The sequence below is a fragment of the Crinia signifera genome, chromosome 6, assembly GCF_055691185.1.
Source record: "Crinia signifera chromosome 6, ASM5569118v1, whole genome shotgun sequence".
Taxonomy (NCBI): domain Eukaryota; kingdom Metazoa; phylum Chordata; class Amphibia; order Anura; family Myobatrachidae; genus Crinia; species Crinia signifera.
The window spans coordinates 265,746,829-265,770,311 of NC_139222.1; the positions used below are offsets into that span (position 1 = coordinate 265,746,829).

At 42.9% G+C, this 23,483-nt stretch overlaps 2 protein-coding genes across 2 annotated transcripts in view; one reads left to right on the plus strand and one right to left on the minus strand.

The window, feature by feature from the left end:
- Positions 1-23,483, minus strand: part of DOCK1 (dedicator of cytokinesis 1) — a 342,756-nt gene that overhangs the window by 159,706 nt on the left and 159,567 nt on the right. The window lies entirely within an intron of this gene.
- The window catches only part of INSYN2A (inhibitory synaptic factor 2A), a 62,392-nt gene that overhangs the window by 13,860 nt on the left and 25,049 nt on the right, over positions 1-23,483 (plus strand). Inside the window, exon 2 of the mRNA XM_083149519.1 lies at positions 8,113-9,292. Coding sequence (XP_083005645.1) covers positions 8,118-9,292 — 1,175 coding nt within the window. The 5' untranslated portion in view covers positions 8,113-8,117. The remainder of the gene's footprint in view (positions 1-8,112; positions 9,293-23,483) is intronic.

The following is a 23,483-nucleotide window of genomic DNA, read 5'->3' on the forward strand; positions in this document are numbered from 1 at the left end:
CTACAATCTTCCCAGTAAATTGTAGATGTACAAAGGATGGGATGTGTTTAGCATACTGGCAGATGGGATGCCATAAGTCAGACTGACGCTGGCATCCCGATCTTAAGTACGTTGGGGTGGACTAGTGGAAGTTTTTTTTTTGGGGGGGGGGGGGGACGACTAGATGGAGCTTATGGTTAGGCTGCAGGAAAAGAAAAGGCACTTAGAAGAGGGGGGTTAAGCTTCGGATGCAGGATAGGAAGTTATCCGCTAGCAGGGAGGGTTAGGGCGGTGTGTGTGAGGGGTTATGGTTAGGCTGCGGGGAGGGAGCATTAGAGTAACGGGAGGGCAAGTATACTTGACAGACCTCTATTGGGATTTCCTGCATTGGGATGCCAGTGTCTCTCAAACACAATAGTGAAAAAATGCTTGGTCTTTCATTGTGCGCCAAACGTCTCACATTCTGTTTATGGCAAGTGCCCCTGGAATGCCAGCATGGTGTTCCTGTGTCAGGAGTGTTGTAGCAAATCCAAAAGATGTAAAGTATGAAACATCACTTGCTTCATTTGATTCAACGTTTTGTGTTTTTGTCCTATAAAAATGATTCTATATATGGCGCCACAAGAGGCCCTGCAGCACACAGCAGAGAAACAGCAGTAGTGCACACAGAACAAGACGATGGAGGACTATACTTACTAAAGGTCTATTTCAATAAATCTTTATTGATTTCAAAATCAGGAAAAACTAATTTCAATTTAAATCAATGTTGTGTTGCTGAGGCCTTAACATACATTTACTAATATTTAAAAATCATCGTAAAAAAAATGTTTGTAAATGTGCATTACAGCTCCTGAAACACAACATTGTATTACATCAAATTTTAAACCATTTGCAATAAAAATCTGACCTTTAGTAATTATTCCCCTTACAGGACAAAATGAACAGTGTATAACCATTGCGGCACAGGTTTAGAAATAACCACATGAGCAGCGCAGGGTTAGCACAGAGGTCAGGTGCCGCTGCTGGCAATGAAGAGCAGAAGATGGTATAATGGAAGGGAAAGCACGTGAAGGAAAAGGGCCCTGCTCATGGGAAATGTAGGCCCTTATTCTGGTTCACTCGCAAAGGCAAATTCCTTCTCTAAATTTGGGTGGGGTTTTACTTCAAAGTGAGATCTATATTGCAGTGTAAAAATAAAGCAGTCAGTATTTTCCCTGCACAGAAACAAAATAACTCACCCAAATCTCAATCTCTCTGCACAAGTTACATCTGCCCCACCAGCACAGCAGTGCACATGGTTTTGTCCATTTGAGAAGGAATATGCCTTTGCGAGTGAACCAGAATAAGGGCCATAATGGGGATACATTACAGTTACCGCTCTCAGGGGCAAATTTATTAAACCAGGTGAAGTGGAAGGTGATAAAGCAGCAGTTAATCAGCTCCTAACTATATATTTTAAACCCAGCCTGTAACTTGACCATTATGAGACGATTGGCTGCTGCATTATGACATCACCAGGCTTAATCCATCTGCCCCTTGTTTATAAACCACTGAATTATGCTATTACATATTTGTTAAAAACACCATATATATTAAGAAAGTATGGGGCACAAGTATTAAGCGTGTTGAAGTGATAAAGTGGAAGGTGATAAAGCAGGAGCCAAACAGCTCATAACTGCCAATTTTCAAACTCAGACTGTAACTTGACATTTAGGAGAGGAATAGCTGATGGATTATCACCTGCCACTTTATCACTTCACCAAGCATTAATAAATCTGTCATTCAGTGCCCTGATCCACCCAGCGCTTCCCTGTGTAAGACACATTGTGCCAACACATATGCAAAACAGGCATGCCCAAACTACGGCCCTCCAGCTGCTGTGAAACTACACATCCCACAGCATGCCTTGCCATCGTTTTAGCAACCCTAATAGCAAAACTGTGCCAAGGCATGATGGGACTTGTAGTTTCATAACAGCTGGAGGGCCATAGTTTGGACATGCCTGACCGGATGTGGATCGTATTGTTGACCCGACTTAGGTTGACAGTCATTAGGTCGACAGGCAACTAGGTGAACAGGGTTCTAGGTCGACATAGGTTTAGGTCGACAAATGCGTTAGGTCGACATGTGTTCGGTCGACAGGTCGACATGGGTCTTTTCACTGTTTTTTTTACCCGAATGGACACAGTTGGAAGTCAACTGCAGCCCCTCACATCGCTCGCGATGCTTCGGCACTTGTCCCATGTCGACCTTCATCCATGTCGACCGAGAACCCTGTTGACCTTGTTGCCTGTCGACCCAACGGCGTCGACCTAAGTTGGGTCGACAATACGACCGTATCCCGCCTGGGGAAGCTGTATCAAGCCTCTTAAAGACAAGAGAAGTGTACAAGTTGCCCATAGCGATCAATCTGCTTCTACTGTACCAGCATTTATCAAGTATCTTCTACAAAATGAGAGGTACAAAGCAGGTGGATGCTATTAGCAACATCTCCCATCCTTAGATGGCTTGATACATCTGCCCCCTACTTTAATATTGGCTACTAGGACTCATTTACAGACTACATTGGAAGGTTGCACTAGATTTCAGCAACTAGACAGGAACTTGCAGCAGACCATTACAAGATCTTACAGTAAATGGATCTGATTCAGCACAAACTCCTACATGCAATGCTGAAATAAATCCCTGTTATTAGTTCATGCTCCAGACAAAAAGATAACTTCTGCTTTTATCCATCTACTCTACCTGTGCAAGAGCCTTACATGGCATCTAGGCTCCATTCAGTGATATTTGTGAGCAGGCCCCTATATTTTTGTCTGTAAAGTAATCCATTACATAAGGGGCAAGTTTAATCAATTCTCGGGTCAGTTTGTTAAAGGGCATACACACGGGGTGATTTTGGTCATATTTCTAAGCAATCTGTCTAGATCCCATACCAGATAGAGCCATCCTCATCTAGCCCTATAATAGGATTAAGTGAGTAATAGAATTACTCTGCTAATCCCCTACTGTATTGTTCTATGTATTGTATTGCAGCTGAGAACAATAGGCCTTGGCTCACCGTGGCTCACCATGGCTATCCAGAGAAGGCTTGCTGGGGAGGGCTCCCTCTGTATGTCACCTTTGTCTGACTAGGGGCCAGATGCACGAAGTGATAAAATGGAGAGTGATAAACCACCAATCAATCAAATCCTGCCTGACATTTTTCAAACACAGCATGTGACACGGCAGGTAGGAGCTGATTGGCTGGCTGTTTATTACTCTCCATTTTATCGCTTTTGAAGCTTAGTGCATCTGGTCCTAGATCTTGAATACATGTAGTCAAGATCTAGTCAGATCACTAGTGTTCTAACCAGAGAATGTGTGTATGGACGATTTCCCTAACCAGCATCGCTCAGCATGCAGGCGAGCAGAAATCACCCAGTGTGTAAGGGGCTTAAGCCTAGCACAACTAACTGTACTTAGGACTATGCAATCAGCTAATTAGAGATAGTACAGTTGCTATGAACCATAGTGAAAAGTAACAGGGCAACCACAGGCCACAAGCATGTTGAGTAACAAGGGTAGGATGTCCACACCTCTTTGTGCGCATGTGAAGTCTTGCATCTGGGTAGCAGAATGTCATCAGTGGGTTACCCATGAAACCATTGATGGGTGGGGGTGGATGTGTGCCTGGGTACCATCAATGGTTTCACCCAGAGACTGACATCTACAGCTATAGCTACGCCCATTGGAGCACTGCTATGTCGCACCTGTGACTCATTGGAAATACATTTGCCGGTGCAGCGCAGCAGAGTTGTCGGTGTGACTCAATATGCCACTAGTTCCTATAGATTGTCAGCTTGCGAGCAGGGCCCTACTGCCTCCATGTCGGTTTGTTCCTAACCAGTTTGTTTAATCACTGTTGTTACCAATTGTAAAGCGCAACGGAATAATGCTGCGCTATATAAGAAACTGTGAATAAATAAATTAAATAAATAGTGTCCATATAGCAGCCCCAATGAGCGCGGCTATATCTCTAATGCTGTATTACTCACCAAACCGTAACCTACCTAGGATGGGTTCTGGATGACAGCCCAACAGGGGGGGGGGGATCCCGACAGTCAGTATCCCGACTGCCAGTGCTTCGACAGGGGAGATCCTGATTCACACGGGCTTTTCTCCCTTGTTGGGGTCCACGACCCCAATAGTAGGAAAATAGAATCACCAAGCCCGCAGTGTGGCAAGTGCAGCGAGCCTGCAAGGGGCTTCTTTGCGCTCGCCCCCCTGTCGGAGCACCGGCAGTTAGGATTCCAATGTCAGGATACTGACCGTTGGAGCCCCATACCACATCTACCTATATGAGGTTGCTGGGACTGCTTGTGCTGACACCAGAAGACAGACCGGTGAGTGCAGCCTGGATTGCGTTACATAAATTTCTGCTAGGTCAATACAGAGCCATCCATAGGGACTTGTTTGTCATTAAGGCTATGCAGACTCCGCAAGGTCACCCAAGTACAAACTGCTCGAGCTAATAATAAAAATAAAATCTCTTTATTTTTAAACAGAAATATGGAATGCTCCTACGTGGAGACGCAGGGTATATTGTATAAACATGCACACAGCAATAAATAATTACTATAATCTTGTAATTTTTTTCTCTCCTCTGCGATCATTAATTCAGTTTCTCTATTTCTAAGAGCACACAGCTGCAGTTTGTTACGGTCTCCGCATACAAGGCTGGGATTTGTTTGCAAAAAGCTGCAGAGTTCAGCGGAGAGGAGACTATCACAATGAATTTGCTTTAACATGTGTAAATGCCACTCAGACTACTGACTGACAGCCCAGACTCTCTGATTCCATGTACTGCGTGGCGTGCTCGCTGGCAGCATGTTGGAATGATTAAGGTATTCTGCCCAGTGCAGTACAGCGGGCTCCGGCTACCTGTGGTTCTGCAGCTTGGGTAAAGCAAGTCTCAGCGGAGGCTGGATGAGCATGCTGAGACATGTAGTTCTGCGATAGATGTAAAGCTGAAGGAGGCTTGCTTCTGCTGCACAGTGGGTCATATTGGTTAAAACAAATGATATATATATATATATATCTATATATATATATAGTAATTTACACACACACGCAGCACATATACTGGGTATGGATCATTAGGTCTACAAGATGATGGTCGACAAGCAATGGGTCAACACCATTAGGTCGACATGCTGAAAGGTCAACATGGGTGTAGGTTAGTGATGGCTAACCTTGACACTCCAGCTGTTGTTGAACTACACAACCCAGCATGCCCTGTTACAGGTTTACTATTTGGCCATGCTAAAACTGATGCATCTCATGCTGGGATATGTAGTTCAACAACAGCTGGAGTGTCAAGGTTAGCCATCACTGGTCTAGGTCGACAGGTCATACGTCGACATGGGCAAGGTAGACAGTCAAACGGTTGACATGGGGTTTTTCACTGTGGTTTTTTTTTACCTGAATGTCGACCGAGTCGACATGGACACTGAAACCTAGCACCGCATCCATTCGCCATGCTTCGGGCACACTGTTTTTTTTCATCCACCACACCCTAGTGGATGGCAGGGCACAAAATACCGCCTGTCGGCACATGTTGGCTCAAGAAAACTGTGAAAATCCCCATGTCGACCTAATGGTGTAGACACAATGCTTGACGACCCAATCCCCATATACTGTAGGTGACGTTATCAAAGAGAAATATAACTGTAACAGGACAGAGATGAGGGTTCCAGGAGAGAAAAAGGACAGAGAAGGAAAAAACTACAACAAGCACAATAGCTAGTGACCTGGTAAATGATGTAGCCAAACTACTACTACATATTATTATAATACATTTTTCAAGGATCCCACAAAACTCTGGAAGTAGTAATGAAAGATACACAAAGCACACCGCACCCATTGCTGTATCTATTACTTCTGCCAATGCATCGTTAAGTCATTCAGCTGTAAAAAGTGAATGCAGTAGCGTGTCATTGCCTTTGTGCCACACACAAGCCTCCAAACAAGGGTATGGCCTATCAGTGGAATAACAGGACACAATGCTGGATTGGGGAAGTCACAATTATATGAACAGGCAGAGGGATTAGAACAGAATCCTAACACAGAAAACATGACACGAATAATAGCATATAGTTATATAGTTAACAAAACGGCTTCTCCAGGAAATGTAAGTGATGGGACCACTTTAAATACAGAATTCATCAGGTTGTTTTAAAAACAATTCAAATTCCAACACTGACTGTAACATACATACAGAAGATGTGCGAGACTTACTTAAAATGTATTTGGAATCTGTATTTTGAGGTCATTGAGGTAAAAGTACAGACAAGAGCACAGTTTAGGAATTAGTGTCGAAAGGAGAGTAGAGGTAAAATAAATGTGATCCTTGGTCATACTTTCTCTCCTGGAATAGTGTTGCACTACTGACCACCCAAGGAGAGCGGGCAAGTCTCTTGCAGCCAGTCACCACCCTCCCACTTACTTGAACAAAAGTGGGTGGCCAATGACGCAATTCCCTGATTCACCTCATTGTGGTCTCACCACCCGCTGCGCTACACCTGAGCTTCCCTGCTTGCTACTTCCCGGAAGAAGCAAGAATTTGCGCGTAAAATGGGCCACTCTTGATGATATGAGCAAGTATAGAACCTAAATTCAGGTGGCATGGACAAAATATTTACTAGTCATACATATGTCTTCACATACATCTAGCCACCCAGCACATTAAACAGCCATGCCATGGTGTGACTTGGTAAACTCAGAGCGTCTAAACTTGAGACTTTGTTCATTAAAATGCATATTATTCACAACATTACACACAAGCAGCCAATGATATGCAGCATGCCTATATTCTGTGTGCAACCATAGCATTTTGTATGCACCCATGGTCGCACACAGAATATAGGTATGCCACATATCATCAATTAATCAGCTGCTTTTGTGTCTTATTCACATAGCATTCACATTTTTGGCATGAAAAATAAAAAAAGGCCACCAGACACTTAAGGCCCATACACACTGGGCGACTGAGCTGAAAGCCACTCAAAAAAGCAAGTTTGAGCGGCTTTCAGCTCAAAGCTGTCCAGTGTGTATGCCCCAGCGATGAGCGGTGAGCGCTGCTGCGCGCTCCCACATCAGCGACAGGAAAGCTGCTCATCTGCTGGTAATGCCAAGAGATGAGCGGCTTTGAGGACAGCTTTGAATAGCTCTGCGTTATGCAAAGCCGTCCTCCCTCCGGCTGACGGCGCTGGGCAGGGGAAAAGACGCACAGTGTGTATGCGATCATCGCTGTCCATATACGCTGCGTATAATCGACCCGTGTGTATGGACCTTAACAGATTTGCTCAGGACCTTTCAGCTCCCTCCCGCAGAGTCACCTATTGCGGCAACATGTATTAGGACACATCCGAATGCCCATGTAATATATGAGATTAAAAACAATACTTAACTCAGGATATGAACAAAATGCTAAACTACAACTGGAATCAGGATACGTACATTGTATCGACAACCAGTATGTGGAACCTGGAACGCAGACCTCATTAAGCGCACAAGTACATAAAGCATTTTATGTGTGCCGGCAGTACAATTGTACACACGAAGGTAAGTGATGTGTACAGTTGTACGGTCAGCGTGCATAAAATGGTTTAACCCTTTGAGCGCCAGGGCATGTTGTCAAAAATAGGTGTAAACTTTGCCAAGCAAACCTTTTCATTAAACCCTTTGAGTGCCAACGTTGCTGTGAGACCATTCTCAAAATATCCGTTAAAAATGTCAGTGCCACTCACAGCGACTCTTCTTTTTTTGGGTGCAATATTTAACTAACTTTAAAATTAAATGACTCGGCCGTATTTGTATTTATTTAAACTAAAAAGAACAGTTGCTGTGAGCGACGCTGGAATTTTTAGCGGATATTTTGAGGATCGCTCACAGCAAACATTGGCACTCAAAGGGTTAAGAAGCATTTCACACTTGTTGACCTTATGGTTCCTGGGTTCCGGAGTCCACACACTGCATGTGGACAAGAGAACCACATACCACGGAATCAAGTTTGTGGGATTTAACTACAGCCTGAACGACCGGTGAATTATGTATTGTATGATTCTCACATTACTCTGTGTTTGCATGCAGGAACCATGGTGAGCAAGGAGGGGGAGAAATGCGTGCTGACATCCTCAGAAAGTGAAGCCGAGCCAGCTGTTTCCTTAGCCTTAGAGATGAAATATGCATTGGACCCCAACCGGCAGATCAAGAAACGGAATAAAGCCCTCCAAGTTAGATTTAAAGATATTTGCGAAGCCCAAAACGAGCAGAGGGATAAACAGCTTTGTACTGTGCCGCAAGGTGAGAAAAAAGATCCAAAGTCTCTTTCTTACAAAGCTTATCGGAAGTACATGACCGTGCCTGCTCGCAGGTCTATACCCAACGTTACCAAGAGCACAGGGGTTCAGACTTCGCCAGACCTGAAAAAGCGATACCAGACTTTTCCGCTGGATCGCAAAAAAGGGAACTTATTAAAAAACGCTTCTGGAGCCGACACGTTGAAGGGTCAAAACAATGGATTTCTAATAGACGTGAAGGAATCGAAAGATCACAAAAGCTCAGGGGAGTCTCATCAATGCAGCAGGGTCAACGACCAAGTGGTTGCTGAATTAATGGTGCATTCAAGTGAAAACATGGACGTCATTACTTCTAGCAATTGCTCAGATGCATGTGGAAGCACTGATTTGCACAGCTGTACTAAAGAGTCCCCTTCTCTTCAAAACCCAGCAATATCCACCTCGGAACAGACCATCTGCCATCTGCATGACACAGCGAAACACGACAAACGGCCATTCGGGAATATGCAGTCCCACCACCTGGCACACGTTAAAGTGCTTTTGAAAGAGGAAGCCACCATACACTCACCTGCACTTAACCCAAACTTGAAAGACCCCGAAGACTTGAGTGACACGGAAAGGACAGTTTGCCCACTGACAGATGAAGATGACAAAAGAACTTCTCATCTTAATGGCCTTCAAGGCCAAGATGTAAATCCAAAAGGCTGTACATCGCGGCCACAGAGTCAAACGATGGAATGTAACGAGCAGGCCCTGCAGATTAATGTTTTACCCGTGGAAAAAAATCTGCCTTGTCAGACTGCCGTTGGCTTGAGTGATGATTGCCAACAAATTGTGCCTCATACGGAAGTGATAGACTTAAAAGCACAGCTTCAAACCATGGAGACCCTGATCAGTTCTAGTCAGGAAACAATTAAAGTGCTTTTGGGTGTTATTCAGGAGCTGGAGAAGGGAGAAGCTCATCGAGAGGGGTAAGAGTTCTAAAATTTCAGTATAGCAGCATCATGATTGTGGGGTTAAATAAAGAACATCACATTTTATTAAAAAAAAAATGTCAACTCATTCTACAACATCTCCAAAAAAATGTGCACACTTATGGGTGGGCAATATTTACTGTCAAATCATATAGAAAGTATATATATTTTTTTCTTGGTACAATAACAAAATAACATTATGTCTAGTGTCCGTGTGGCTCCAAAACACTGCCATCTGGTGGCAGCAAGTGAAACTACATGTACTTGCTTTCGAAACATTTGCTTTGAGCGGGCTTACTAGTGAATAACAATTATTTTATTTTTTTAATTGGGAAAAAAACAAATTTCATAAAAATTGAAAGTCAACCTTTTCATGAGTCTACCATTGCCATTTTGACCTATTGCTTTTGTTGACCTTTTTAACCATGATGACCATATATTGTTAAGCTATATGGTCAGGATGCTCTAAACCAGATATGCGGTACAACCCCTGTTATCTGGGATTTTACCGCATATTTGTATTCTCTAACCCCCCTCCGCAGGTCAGTGCTGCGGAGGGAATCGCCAGCAAAAGCTGTTGATTACCTGCAGAAGCCTATGGGCTTCTTACCAAGGCGCTGTGTGAGGGATCCGTCACGGATCCCTCCCAGCATGCCCCGCGGCCGTCCCCGTTGCTCTGCGCTCGTGCAGACGTACTCCGGGGTCTAAGACCCGGAAGTCCAGTGCAGGAGTCGCATCGCAAGGGACAGCTTTATCGCAAGAGCTGTCCCTTGTATTAATAATCACATATGTTAGAGCATATGCGATTATTAAGAATGTGAAGCCCAGCGGAGGGGGCGATAACTGTTAGAGCATCATGCCCATTATAAGCCATCCAGATACCGTTTTAAACATATACAAGTCACAGCTGAAACATAGCAGACCTTGGGATGAGAAAATGCTGCAGCCGCTACGTCATGGTACTTTGTACCCCGAGTCAGACCCGGATTGACCAGTGTAATCTAGCACTGTACTTTGTTGTTACCAGTTGGTGTGGCCAAGTTGCTCAAGACCGGTTTTCCCGAGAGGGGCTATTTGCTATGGGTATGGTATAAGGGACAGAGAAGTCACTAGGTCGACATACCATAGTTCGACATTAAGACTAGGTCGACATTGACATAGGTACTAGGTGTAGGAGGAGCTGTGATTTTTTTACACTGTAAGATAATTAGTATTAGTTTATTATAATCTGACATTTACTAGCATTATTAGCACACAGTATAAAGTCCTCAGTGTTATGTTTTCAACTTTAAAAAAGAAAATGCCAATCAAAACAATGTCATCGGGATTGGTACAAAATCCCGGTGGTCGGAATCCTGGCAGTCAAAATCCTGACGCCGGAATCTTATTAGCAGAATTCAAAGGTTTGTGCACGTGGCCAGATGAGATTCGGGTGCCCCAAGCACAAGATAAGGGGAACGTAAGTCTTAATCCCAGAATGCTTCCATGAGGTCTTCTCAGTAAAGTTCACTTTAAAAGATATGATCAAGGCCAGCACCGGTCCCAACAAAGGCGAAGGGTGTACGTACCCATTGCCTAAATATTACTGTATAGGGTTTTGTGTTTCATTGTACTTTTACTTTAAAGGAACCATGTTCCCAAATATATATCCCTATCCTGCGTCCCTATTTAGATTAGATATGTTGAATCACAATGACAGTATTGCAGTATGTATTCATCATCATTTACGGGCCTGATACACATGTGGAAATGTCTTGTGTTTCAAGTAATGGCCCATTAATTATTAGAGGCCTGATGCAGCCCCCTAGTATCCTGCAAACTCTGAAAACTTGGTTTTATGAAGTTTGCCTGCAAGAACCAATGGCATCTCCAGATGGCATTGATTCCCAGAACCCCGTTCATGCCTATAGGGTCACTTGAGTGCATGCATAAACTCAGGTGACCCAACGCAGTTGGCCAGCAATGGTGTTCCTTCAGTAACAATTTTAGGGATTGGGGTTACAACTACTTTTTCATTGCAGCCATCATGGCACTGAAGCAATACTGCTGCAGTATTTAAGTAGCCAGCACTGCAACATGTGGCCAGTTAGACACTTAATCATCTGGCTCTTGCCTTCTTTAGCACAGAAACCGTGAAATCAAGTGAATTGGGCAGCATGGACGGTGTATTGGTTAGCATTACTGCCTCGCAGCACTGAGTTTTGAATCCCGACATGGCCCAAACTGTGGGGAGTTTGTATATTCTCCCCGTACTTGGATGGGTTTGCTCTGGGTACTCCAGTTTCCTCCCACAATCCAAAAAATATACTGGTAGGTTAATTGGCTCCATATAAAAACTAATACTAGAATGAAAGTGTGTGCATGTATATGTGTTAAGGAATTTTGGGGCAGATGTATTAAGCCTTAACAAGAGATAAATGCAAGGGTGATAAAGAGAGATAAATGCCCAGCCAATCACCTGCTAACTGCCATTTAACAGGCTGTGTTTGAAAAAAGTCAGTAATGAGGTGATTGGCTGGACGTTTATCTCTCTTTATCACCCTTGCATTTATCTCTTGTTAAGGCTTAATACCCCATATTAAGGGCCCATATCTCTTGTTAAGGCCCCATAGATTGAAAGCTGTACTGCAGCAGGGACTGCAAAATGTGTGTGAACTATAAATAACTGGTAATAAGAATAATATTGTAACTATTGGATTGTTAGTCCTATGCGAATGGGTGCTCTCCTATAATTGCTTTCAGTACCATTTCCAGAGGACATACCGTGGAGCTCATTGTCTACATGGATAGTCAGCTGACTGAACCAAGTGCTGAACTTTGTTGCTACTGCAGCTGCACTGTCAGTGATGTCACTTTGACATCACTGACGGATGGATGTGCTTTGCTGATTTACTGCTTTGAAGTATATGTCCACCATTATTATTGTTTTTATTATAATTTGTATACTGCACTTTAAGTCAATTTTCTTATACTTTCCAAGGAGGTTGGAAGTGAGACATTATAAAAAAAAAAAAAAAAAAAAAGGAGAGATAGAAACAAAGCATTTGACGGCAGATAAGAACCATTTGGCCCATCTAGTCTGCCCTTTTTTGATCCTTATTTCTTTGTAAGGATATTCATATGCCTATCCCAAGGATGTTTAAATTGTTCTACTGTCTTAGCCTCTACCACCTCTGATGGGAGGCTATTCCACTTATCCACTACCCTTTCTGTGAAGTAATTTTTTCTAACATGTCCCCTGAACCTACCTCTCTCCAGTGTCAGTGCATGTCCTCGTGTTCTATTACTTGTTTTCCTTTGAAGAAAAATTCCCTCCTGTACTATGTTAAAACCCTTGATATATTAGAAGATTTCTATCATGTCCCCCCTTTCCCTTCTCTGCTCCAAACTATACATGTTAAGATCTTTTAGTCTATACAGGTAAGTTTTGTGATGTAGGCCATGCACCATTTTAATTGCCCTTCTTTGTACACTCTCCAATGTATTTATATCCTTCTGAAGATATGGCCTCCAGAACTGGACAAAGTATTTCAGATGAGGCCGTACCAATGACCTATAAAGTGGCATTATTACGTCTTTTTTTCTGCTACAGATTCCTCTCCCTATGCAACCAAGCATCTGACTAGCCTTCTTCATTGCTTTGCTACATTGCCTCCTTGCCTTTAAGTCCCCTGAAATAGTGACACCTAGATCCCTCTCTTCCTCAGCAGTTTCCATTATAGTACCCTTGATACTATATTGAGCTTTTGGGTTTTTGAGTCCCAAGTGCATAATTTGGTATTTTTTAGCATTAAACTGTAGTTGCCATGCTCTTGACCAATTCTCAAGTTTACTTAGATCATCAGTCATTTGATTTACCCCTCCTGGTGTGTCTACTCCATTGCATATCTTTGTGTCATCTGCAAAAAGGCATACTTTCCCTTCAATACCATTTGCAATGTCACTAAGATATTAAAGAGCACCGGTCCAAGTACAGATCCCTGGGGTACTCCACTGGTAACATGTCCCTCCATAGAATGCACTCCATTTACTACAACTGTCTGTTTCCTATCCTGCAACCAGGTTCTTATCCATTTAATTTGCCTTCTCTGACCGTGGATGTAAGGAACATTCTCTGTTTTTTTTTTTTTTTTATTGAATGCTGGGCCATGCCCAGTTTTTCCCAAGCTGCTGGCCTGCTGGAAAGGATTCACTTTCTGCAGCCACGACTGGAAGAGGAGACCAGGTCAAGGCTTTGGGGGGTGGAGCCATGGGGCAAGCCTGGCACTGTGAGCACCAACAGCTGCCGTAAAATTACTTTCCATCAGCCACCAATGGTCATTTCTGACAGGGAGAGCCTAGCTTGGTGGAGTCACAACTGATGCCGCCATGCCAAGCATGTTTATTAATGCCTGGACTGCTAGAGTGCCTTGAGGACAGATGCAATAAGCCTGCAGAAGTGATAAAGTGAAAGGTGATAATGCAGCAGCCAATCAGCTTATAACGATCACGTTACAGGCTGGGGGGTAGATGTATTAAGCCTGGAGAAGATATAAATTGGAGATAAAGTGAAAGGAGATAAAGCACCAGCCAATGAACGGTGTTTGAAAATAACAGTTGGTTGTTGATTGGCTGGTGCTTTATCTCCTTTCACTTTATCACTTCACCAGGCTTAATACATCTTCCCCCTTGTTTATAAACCACTGATGTATGCTATTACATATGTTCAAAACACCATAAATTAAGGAAGTATGGTGCACATGTATTAAGTCGTGCAAAGTGATAAAGTGGAAGGTAATAATGCACTAGCCATTTAGCCCCTAACTGTCAAATTACAGGCTGGGTTTGAGAAATTACAATTTGGAGCTGACTGGCTGCTGTTTTATCACACTCCTATTTATCACTTCACGAGGTTTAATACATTTGCTCCTGTGTTCCCTAATTTACAGTTTCCATGTTTCCTATCTCTCCCCTTTAGTTTGAAAGCAGGGCCCTCCTTACTCATGTTCCATCCATCCCACTATCGTTAACAAAATGTTGTATTTATTTAATTTAAATACAGGTATACTGATTATCCTGTACTTTTGTTACTATGCCTGATCTGTCTAAAACTGAATGACATGACAATTGGCAATTTATATAATTATATATTCAGTGTTCTTCAGACAAATTAGCAACAGCTCATATTCAAGATATATATGTATCATCTTCTAATTCAGTTCAGCTGATCACCATTAAGTTTGGTTCATTTAATTTACTCTTATCTTATAATTACTACCTTTGTATTTTGCAAGGCACGTTGGCATTATCTGCCTGAACAGCTCAAAGTAAAGTATTCAAAAGAGGTAATCAATATACTTATTCAACAGCTACCTTTTTCAAATTCACATTAAAATGTGGTAGCATTAAAGAACAACGCGTTTTGCCCTGAAAGTTACATTTGCTTTACACTTGGGATTAAGTAGGGGGGGGGGGGGGAATATCTCTTCGAATAATTTACATAAAAGTCACTTTAGCCCTTTTTTTGGGGGGGGGGGGGGGGGGGGATAGTCATATAGAATTGCATTTATTTTCAGCAAATGCATTACTATGGACGGAATTCAGTTGCTCATGGTCGTTTTCTAGACTGTAAAAAAAAAAAATGGGATTTTACTGCATTTTGTTTTCCAGGCAATCCAATTAGAGTCCATTTTTTCAACCTGGAAAATTACCTGTTTCTGGGCGAAAACACATTGTATCCATGGTAATTTTACAGACCTATGTGTTTTCACTGCTGCGAAGACCTGGCACTTATCAAGGACTTTTTTTTGTGACCTTAGCAGGTCCCAGAAAAAAAAACCCTGGTAAGGGCCGGCATTGAGCTGCATTCTGTGATAATTGGATAGTCCCACTGGATTAAGCAGCCCAGGGTAGATTACAATGGTAAATTGAACATTCAAAACATTAGCTTTATTTTGGGTAGGTATTATTAGGATCTGTTTATTTTCCACCAGAACCCTTTATTTTGGGTCTGTATTATTACAATCTGTTTATTTTCCACCAGAACCCACCTTCTTTAAAACCTGTTAAACCTTTAAAACCATAAGTGATTATACTGTTCTAAAATAATATGTTGAGGACTTGGGCCTGTTGGCAAACCATGGGTAGGACAGCACATTGCCATGTCATTAAAGTGGGGGCGACAATGGTCTGCTTTACAGAAAACAAGGGAGTGTAGGTAAACAGCAGATAGGAAGACATTACGTTTGCCCATAGAGAGCAGAAATAACAAAATTATGGAGGAGAAGGATTGTAAAAAAAAAAAAAAAAAATAGCAGATCTGTCTTAGCTAAATCAGTACCTGACGGTGGCCTTGGTCTCCTGATGCTTCGTTCTTACTATCACGCAGCTCAGCTAAATCAGATTATCTCTTGGCATCCGGACCCAGGGTGTAGAAGGTGGGTAGATCTGGAAAATGCTTCGTGAGGGACGTGTGGATGGAATAGTATGGCTTCCCAAGTCACTTAGACCAGCCTTGGCCTGTGCCATCCTGATTTACTCTTAAAGTATGGGGCAAACTCGGAGTATCCCAATATCTGGCACAGCACCCCTCCCCATTATCCCCTATATGGAACCATCCTCTATCTCCCCCAGACAATAGCAGATGTATGGCTAGTTTTTGGCAAAAGATGCAAATTGATATGTTCAAACACGTGAAGGGTCAATTTAAGCCGTTATCATTTACTGACCTTTAAACTCATTGCTCAATCCCTGCTTCATGTCTATACCAAAATCTTCAGATTGTGAGTATTGGTCATCTCAGTTCCCTACACGTAAGCTAAAGCTGGTCATACACTTCAGATCTGGCTGGTTGGAACAAAAACATGGTTACAGCAAATGACAGTTGACCATTTGCTTGGAAATGCTGGAAAACTGACAAACTGTCATTCAGAGATTACCAGATTTTTGTTCCAACCAGCCAGACCTGAAGATAAATCTGTAGGTGTATGGTCACCTTTAGAATGCTCTCTTAATTTGAACGCCTTGGTACATACACTGTTGGTCAAAAAACATTTTTTTATATGGTATACCACTCGGGTGTGGTATAGGGTTCCGACAGTCGGGATACCGACTGCCCGGACTCAGACAGCATGGTGAGCGCAACAAAGCCCCTTGCGGGCTCACTGCGCTCACCACCTATTATATTCTCCCTCTATGGGGGTCGTGGAAAATAGCGGGTGGCCGTTGGGCACCCATCTGTCGGCGTTTTGACAGTCGGGATCCCGACGTTGGGTAGAAGACGGTACATTCCTCCACACTTGCTGGTCTTGCCAAATTATAAAAGCACGCGCATCCTCATCAACAAGGCAGCGGGGAGCATTTTCCCTGCCGCCTCTGCTTCAGGGAGATGGGCAGGGTTAGGTGGGGGTGAGGGGAAAGGGGGGAGGCAATCGAGGAATCAGACTGAATGGGGCGCACGGGCATCTCTTGCGCGCGTGCCACTTCCGTCTGACAAAAGAATCGTTAGGACCCGTAACAGTGCTAGGGGCCCCATCTGTATGTAGCTAGCTATTTAATAAATTTTAGCTAGTTATATAATATACATCCTTACAGCGTAATTTTAGCAGCAGAGAAGTACTGTACTACCATTACTACTACCACTTACTTGTATCAGGCAAATTGTATTTTTCTAGCGATTTATTGTATACTTTAATTATTTAAATTAACATTTATAATTAAAAAAATTAATGTATTCTTGAATTGATATTTGCAGAAATTAAATGACTGGCTGTGAAGGCATTACTTTACTATTTTTGTTGAACTTCTTTGATACCTAGACTACTAAACAAATCGTGAAAGATATACAAAGTATTCAAGGGAATGATGGAGAAATGTTCAGTATCATTAAACTGCAAAGCTATGACTAAATCATTGACTAAAATCAGACTAAAATGTTAGTCAAGATTCCCAGTTGTTGGGCACTGAATCAAAATATTGGAATGCAATTTGTTTGGTTTCTAATACCACTTTCACACTGCCTAAACGTTTTAAAAACCGGTATTTAAAACGGGTCTAAACCTTCACATTGCAGTAGATTACAATTTTAAATGCCTTTTAAATACCATTCACATCAGTCAACCCGTTTAATCCCCTGAAAACATTTCAAGGCAGCTAGCCTATCACAGGTCTGTAGTCTGTTGTTTTTGCTAAATACCGTTTCAGAGCCATTCTCACTGCATAAAAAACGGCTCTGAAACATGTAGGACTCTGCTTTTTAAACATTTTGAAATACCGGTTATCTTTAACCGGTAAATGAACTCTGGTGCTTTCCCACTGCAGTCTTAAACGTTTTAAAATGGAAAAAAAAGGCAATATACCGTTTAACAAGTGCGGTGTGAAAGGGGTATAAGTAAGTATTACAGACCAGGTTCCACGGATGAAGATATTTCAGACACACTGATCTAGCCTTTGCAAGCAGCAGAGTATTTTACAGGAAATTACCATACTCGTTAATGAAATGAATTCACTGCTGAAATATCACTGGATAGTCTCAAACAAAAGGTATGAAGAGGGGGCTCGCATATCTCGTGTGACCTTGACCCAGTTATACTATTAGTAGATGTCACAGCAGACAAATGTGGAGAGGAGCAGGACAACAACGTGTAGCTGCATCTCCGGGAGATGAATCCATCACTGTGAAATAAAAAGCAGACTGTTTGCACTCTCTCTTTACCCAGAGTGCCCTTATCCAAACCTGCTGCTGTTCTCCTGTCAGCTGCTGAGAACGGATGGCTGGTGTGTGGAGCCATTGTGCATTGCAGTCACATAGGGCGTTTATAGATTATTGGCAGCAGGGTAGTAAAAGACTTCAAAATAAAAGTACAGAGTATATTACAAAGATGCAAGTAACGGAGTGAACAGAATTCTTAAAGGTACATAATATTCAATTACGTGTCCTTATACTAAGAAAGGAAATAATGTAATTGAAATAGTCGAAAATGCTACTAAAGGAGCTAGAGCATCCCCTGAAAAGACAAAAGCTGATTGATGCCTTCTATTCATTTTATTCTGCCTGGGAAACACTGTATTATCTTAAACTGTGGATCATTATCAGATTCTGAGTTAGGATGTCTTTGGACCACACATTGAGAGGCCGGCCATTTTGGATTATGATATTGGTGCCCTGCTGCTGCAGGTTCCTGATGGGGAGGACATGGTACATCATTAGGTCCCTGTCACCTCATTGATCATGCCAAAATCTTCATTGATATGTCATATTGGCTCCACCCCCCGCACTAAAGTGGGAAACACTCTGTAAGGGAGGTTTTCTAGGTACTCAGAATCCCCCCCCCCCCCCCCTGCATGCGCCAATGCTGCTTAAAATAGGTTTTAGGGAATGGGAATTGGAATAATTTATAATCATTTAGAAATATCTGCAGTAGAAATTAATATTAAGCGATGGGGCAGAGAACCAAATGGAATGACAACTATAACTCCATGAGGAATAATTGTGAAGTGCTATCAAGACTGTATTTGACAACCATACACAGTATGTCATATTAAAGGCTGGTATTTGATGAATAATATATACACAATAACGAAAAAGATTGCAATTACTGAAGTATGTCCATCATTCTATTTTAATGTTTTACTGTAGGTTAGCATTTTAATAGAGAGGCGCTATGCCAGCCAGTGATGTCACAGCAGCTCAAATGACTGGAGCCTACTGTATGTCTCAAATGTCAGGTTCCTTCTTATAAATTAATTTTATACAGTATTCATGTTTCAGATGTAAAAATGGTTACTTTAGTATTTACTGTAGATGTCCTTTTAAACAAAATAAATGAAATGTTCAATCTGGGCAAAGAAAACAGAACTTTGCTAAGAAATAAGATACTGAAGCTACTTTCTAGGTCAAGTGACCCCATGCACATTACAGTACCTTTCCTGTCTTTTCTTTTTATTCTCTGTACTAAATAATCGTTTCAAATGTAAATGCAAATGTTGCTTCATATGTAGTTTTTCATTTATAGAAAAATCAGGAAATCAGGTTTGAACACTCAGAAATTGGAAAATCATTGGGCGGGATGTACTGCCGCCTGAGTTCGGCGGCAGTACAGGATGCTGGCCGAACCCTTGCTTTTTTTTTTTTTTTTTAAATGGGCAATCACTGGCCTTGTAAGCTATTGCCCCTTAAAAAAATAAAAAAAGTCTGGGTTCGGCCGGCATCCTGCACTACCACCGAACTTGGACGGCAGTACATCCAACCCATGGTCTTAAATATTTGAGAATGGATTGAAAAAAAGGTTCAAATTTCCCCTAAACGCTGAGTTTATTCTATGAAGTTTTAAGATTGTCCAATTGATGTTACATTTGAAGTTGGGATCCTATTTATAAATTTTTGGAGAAATGGTCATATCTATAATGTACATACTGTAGCACACACTGTGTTGTCACCACTTATAAGAATGTTAATTGGATAACACAAGAAACCAGGGTACTTCTGTAGTTTCACGGCGCCGGAAGTGCAGAGGCTCGCGTGCCGCTCTAGCTATGAAACTTGGCAGCCTGCCAGAGGCTCTGATTAACCGTGCGCTTGCCGCTCTAGCTGAGACAGAGTGTGCTCGCGCCGCTCTAGCTCTGTCTGACTGAGCTTGTGCCGCTGTAGCTGTACGTAAACCGCTGCCCAGGCGCTGACAGGTCAATGTCACTGTGGCCCTTGTAGTTCCACAGTGAAATAGGCAGCGCCTGGGCACCGCTGACCGGCACAGCGATGCCGGGGCTTCTAAACTGTACAAGAGATTCAGACGCAACTGCGTCTGAATCTCGGGTTACATAGATAGCCGCTAAGAAGCGGGAAAGCCTGGTGGCCCTAGGGGAACACTATTGAAACCCACCCTCCGTGCCACTAGTGGAAGCCACAGCTGTGGACCGTGTAAATCCCACTATCCACGCCCACCCGAAGCGTGGCGAGCGCAGCGAGCCCCGCGAGGGGCGGCGGTACGCGTCCTACGACCTTTTCATACCCCCACTATCCACGTCGGCGTAGAGTTGAGAATAGATTAGTGTGGCGAGCGCAGCGAGCCACCGAGCCCAAAGCGTGGCGAGCCCCGCGAGGGGACGCGGATACCTTCACAGCTATCCGCGTCCCCTCGCGGGCTTCACAGGTGTCAGCGTGCGCTCGCCACACTAATCTATTCTCAACTCCACGCCGACGTGGATAGTGGGGGTATGAAAAGGTCGTAGGACGCGTACCGCCGCCGCTCGCCACGCTTCGGGTGGGCGTGGATAGTGGGATTTACATGGTCCACAGCTGTGGCGTCCACTAGTGGCACTGAGGGTGGGTTTCAATAGTGTTTCCCTAGGGCCACCAGGCTTTCCGGCTTCTTAGCGGCTATCTATGTGACTCGAGATTCAGACGCAGTTGCGTCTGAATCTCGCGTACAGTTTAGAAGCCCCGGCATCGCTGTGCCGGGGTGTCCACTTTAACATACCCCCGTTGTCAGCGGTGCCCAGGCGCTGCCTATTTCACTGTGGAACTACAAGTGCCACAGTGACATTGACCTGTCAGCGCCTGGGCAGCGGTTTACATAAAGCTACAGCGGCACAAGCTCAGTCAGACAGAGCTAGAGCGGAGCGAGCACACTCTGTCTCAGCTAGAGCGGCACGCGCACGGTTAATCAGAGCCTCTGGCAGGCTGCCAAGTTTCATAGCTAGAGCGGCACGCGAGCCTCTGCACTTCCGGCGCCGTGAAACTACAGAAGTACCAAACCAGTGATTAGAAACCGTCTCCAGCAAGATTACTGAGTGTGAATGCCTTCTTAACTAATCTTTTGAATTGCAAGACAAATTTGGTCCCTTTCATTGGAACAATGATTAAGCACACAGTACAGTAGATCCATTTGCAGTCTATTAAGAGGATCCTGGTGAAATATTTGATCTTTGTTCCAACAATATTCATTGTACTGTATATTGAGGCATATAAGTTGGATTTTCAAAAAAAAAAAAAGACACCCAGCGTACTGAAGCAAGATGAGCTTTTTAAATTCTAAATTCATTTTTTTTTTTAGATTACTGAAATACAGTATACCAATTCTGATCTCAGTCAAAAAAATATTACATTTTCAAACCCTTATACAGTATATCAAATACTGTGAAAATAAGCAAAATATTCAAAATTCAAGCGGACCCGTTCCCCTTAAGCATATTGAATGAACTCAAAAAAATGAGAAACCGAAGTAAGATAAAAAAAATAATAATAAAAAGCTGGATCAGTTGGAATAACAGAACCACAATGCATCTATTGCGCCTTGAGTCCTGTTGGAGAAAGTGCGCTATATAAATTAAACTTACTATTGGGCTACATTTGCTTTCCTACTTAAAACTGCACCACAGAAGCCAACTTATTTCCACAATAGGATCAAGTTTCAATAAAGAAATATATATAAGCTAACCGCTGAGTAAGAATGTATCAAGACCACATTTATTACATGTGGCACTTTTAAACCATACAATAGTTTTATTGCGCTTGTTCAGTCTCAATAGGGAAATTAACAAAATAAAGTTATTTTACATGATTTAAAAAAAAAAAAAGTTTGATGCTGTTCCAGAAAAACACAAGGGTCCTCCTATTGGCTCATTCTCTACCTCCTTATCTCACTTAAATGGTCACATGTAAATAAATATATTTTCAGCAGATGGGGTCCAGATTGGCCCAGGCACCTTGGCTACACTCTGTAAGCAAGGTCTTAGATTCACCAAAAAGGCGGAAAACTTTGTCAACCCCAGCTCTGTTCATAAATCCATGTTCTTAACCAGTCACGGTTTTACCTATGGGCTGCAGGACTGTAGCTCCCCCAGGTAAAATCCGCCACCTCCTCAGCATTAGTGAAGCCAGTGGCTTCACTGTGACTTCCTATTTGAAGTACTATCTGCCAGTCAACTGCTAGGAAGGCAGTCCCATTGGAGGTGTTCTCTCTCCGGGACTGCCAGTCCAAATTGAGATAGACAGAGCTGGCTTCCTATAGGAAACCACTCCCTGACTTACCATGCAGCTCTAGCCAGCTTCAATGGGCTGCAGAAGACGTAACCCAAAGAAAGCCAGGCTTTTGCATATGGAGTACCGCCGATGGTACTTTGTATTTGCCGAGCCCAGGGCCTGACAACTGTATAGTACAGGTACCGGGACGTTGGCAGAGATCCGGTGACAGCCCTCCTTCTACTCACAAGTAGGAGCCGCCGCTGTTCTTAAGCATAAAAAGACTTGCCAGCTTTCAACTTTTGGGAACTATTGTTGTGTACTGTAAGTTCCAACCTGCTGAAGAATATACCATTAATGGTCTGCATAATAATCTAACATTGATGAGGATGAAGAGATCACATTTTACTGTAGACCAGGGCTGGCCAATACCGGCCCTCCAGATATTGATGAACTACACATCCCAGCATGCCTTGCACCAGTTTTAGCATGGCCACATAGCAAAACTAATGCAAAGCATCCTGGGATGTGTAGTTCATTAACATCTGGAGGGCCGGTGTTGCCCAGCCCTGCTGTAGACAATACACAAGAAAACAGCCACAAAACATTTGTTCACACACTTCTCAAATATTTCTTCTTTTTATCAGTATTTCAGACAACACCAAAAATAATCATCTCCGTGTCATGTGGAGTTTGATCAGCTTTCGACTACTGGATTTTATTTACAGGAATAGACCTGAAAACAGAGGTAGCGGCATAACTTTCTTCCAGTTATTCCCTACAAAAACTGTGGGGAAGGGCTGTATCTTCAGAGGTGTAATTTGCAGGCTGCACAGCATGGGGTGCTGCCAATACGGAGAACTCAACTCATCTCAGACATGGCAAGCTAAAAATAAATATTCAGTATTGAAATCGGGAAGATACAAGGAGGTCAACCCGGTAACGTGCAAGGTCACGGGATAGCATTGCGGGATATTAGCTGTACTGGGAAGTGCTTATTCTTGCAAAGCAATGTTTTCCGTAACGTAATATCCAGAAATGCGGGCAGTACCACATTGTGCGAGAATACAGAGGCAAATATGTACAGTACATTGGGGAGAAAATTCAGCGTAATAGAAGTGTGGGGGAAGAGATTAGCATCTATCATTAAACAAAGTTAAGTTAATGATTTGACTGAACAAGGCTAGGAGGCATCAAAACGCTGAATGACTGAAATATCATTAATCCAATGTTTGTTAATTATACTTGCCT